Consider the following 2,263-nt stretch of genomic DNA (forward strand, 5'->3'; position numbering starts at 1 on the left):
ACCATCCAGCCAACAGCTCGAGACACCCCAGATACTAGCTGACCAATATATATATTCTAACGCGATATTAACATGACACTACGGACGAGCGAACGGCTTAGACGATCACCTTGTCGGCGCTCTCGGGGACGACGGCCGGCTCGAGGTAGAGCGCAATGAGCTGGGCCGTGGGCGCGAGCACGAAAGCAATCGAGCCAACGACAAAGTTGTTGATGGCAAACACCGAGTTGTCGGTCGCGATCGCAAGCGCTTCTTCCGAGTCGTCGGTGGCCGTGAGGAACTTGGGGAGAAAGTAGTAGCTGCCAACGATGAACAAAATGTTGCCGAGGATGTTGAAGACGGCCGCAATGTACCACCACGCCTGGCCGCGGATCGAGCCGACTTGGAACATGCGCGCAACGTCAATCAAGAGTGCAATCTCAAAGCACGAGCAGCCCGTAATGAAGAGGAGGCAACCGGCCGACGGCGCGGTGGCGTACACGACAGGCACAAAGTAAAAGCCGCCAATCACAAACTGCACCGAGCCGACGACGTTCCACAGCGAGCAGATGAGCGGGAAATACCGGAGGCTCGAGGTCCCTTCGCACCCCTTGGCGCAGTACGCGTCCCAGCAACTGCCGATGAGGAACGTAAAGCACCCGACGACAAAGAGCCATGCGCCGATGAGCGCGCCTTCACCTTCAATGTCATAGAGGGTGTAGTAGCGCGGGTAGTAGAGGATCGAGCCCGCCAAGAAGCACCAGCCGCCGATCCAGTACAGACTACCGGAAAAGTAGTACTGCAACACCTCAAGGGTCGAACGCGGGACAGCGACACTGATGTCCGAGCTCGAGTGGTCCGGCGTCGGCGTCGCGAGTTGCACGTGCGTGGTCATGATCGGCTTGGGCGCGGCGAGGGAAAAGGGAGAATGGTCTGAGATGAAAAATCAAACGAGTTGATTCGTTGACATCGTCTGGGATAGAATCGGCGGCTGTCGAGTAATGGGTTGGTGCGCCGAGCGACGGCCGAAATTGCCCTTTTCTTTTTGGCTTTAAAATCACCCACCGAATCGAGAGGCGCTTTGTATGAGTCACACACTTGGTTCTTGTATTGGCGTATCGTTGAAGGGACAGGCCAAGCAGCTGGCTCCAAGCCAGTCCACATGGGATCCCTCTGCCTGTCCTCGGCCCGTACCTTGAGCTACTTGTGGTTCCAGGCCCACCAGCTGCGTCGCGGGTCAGGTCCGAGCCAAATCGGCTGCTGAACTTTGACGTGGAGCTTCACCAGCTGGCGTCGACCAATTATGTGCTGGCGGCCACGGATTGGCTCGTTTGAGGCAGCTGGTGCGCTCGGCGGCCTTTTTAGCCAATCCAAAGGCGTGCGGTGCCCATCACGGGCAGTGTGTCATCCGCCGGTGGTGCACGTCCAACATGTGGGGCCGGCGGAAGATCCGAGGGCTCCGATGCGCCACGGCGACGCCAAGACGAGGCTTTCAGCGCTTCGAAAGGAAGCGACGAGACTGCTATTACGCTCCGAAATGCATGGGATGCGTCGTTGGCAGTGGTTCTGTGGACCGCAATCGCGGGAAATGAAGGTAAAACGATGCGAGTAGCGTTGCAAAAGCCAGTGAACTCGGCGACGAGACTGTTGAAAGAATGGCATCGTCCACCAACGCCTAAGACAATAAGACATTCGCTTGCGGCGTCCAAAGATGCACTGTACGGCACATCGAGGAAGCGTCAAAGTGCCTTGGGGTGATGCCACATCACAAAACGACGAGCCTGAGAAAGTGCACGGCCGCTCAACGACAAAGCCACGGATTTGTTACGAGCCGTGATTAGGAAATGACGAGCCATGCCAAGTCCCAAACCGTGGTCAGCGGTTCGTGACGGTCGCTTTCCACGCCCCGCGCCACCAAAATAGTCGTTGGCCTTGGCGACCGAGGCAGTCGCTGCCAATAACCAAGGGTCTTACATACCCTTGCAATAACGAGGGCCCGCACCGAGGCAGCGACGCAATACTTTCGACAGCACCGTTTTGCAAGCTCCCGGGGGCAGAAAGGGCCGGACGTTTGCACTACTGTTGGCATCCTTGACAAGCTTCGAACCAAGTTTGGCTGCGAGTAGCCCGGCCACGTACACGTCGCCATTCGCGTGGTTGTTCGTATTGCAGAGGACAATGATGTAGATGTCGGGCACTCCTCGGGTCGTCCACGGTGGTGTTGACCTTGCGTTGATGCCACTGGACGTCGCGAGCCCGGGTCGAGCGAAATGATGCGCGCTCA

The 2,263-nt window shown here is 57.7% G+C and overlaps 1 protein-coding gene across 1 annotated transcript; it reads right to left on the bottom strand.

Annotated features, from left to right (window-relative positions):
- Positions 1-32: 32 nt before the first annotated feature.
- Positions 33-901, bottom strand: SDRG_16706 (hypothetical protein). The gene has a single exon (XM_008622924.1). The coding sequence runs from the start codon at positions 872-874 to the stop codon at positions 98-100; it is 777 nt and encodes a 258-aa protein (XP_008621146.1). The 5' UTR covers positions 875-901; the 3' UTR covers positions 33-97.
- Between the last annotated feature and the right edge of the window lie 1,362 nt (positions 902-2,263).

The sequence above is a fragment of the Saprolegnia diclina genome (genome assembly GCF_000281045.1).
Source record: "Saprolegnia diclina VS20 unplaced genomic scaffold supercont1.148, whole genome shotgun sequence".
Classification (NCBI taxonomy): domain Eukaryota; phylum Oomycota; class Saprolegniomycetes; order Saprolegniales; family Saprolegniaceae; genus Saprolegnia; species Saprolegnia diclina.

Bases quoted from the DNA above. Each gene is read 5' to 3' on its own strand.
- SDRG_16706 (XM_008622924.1), bottom strand. From the start codon at position 874: ATGACCACGCACGTGCAACTCGCGACGCCGACGCCGGACCACTCGAGC.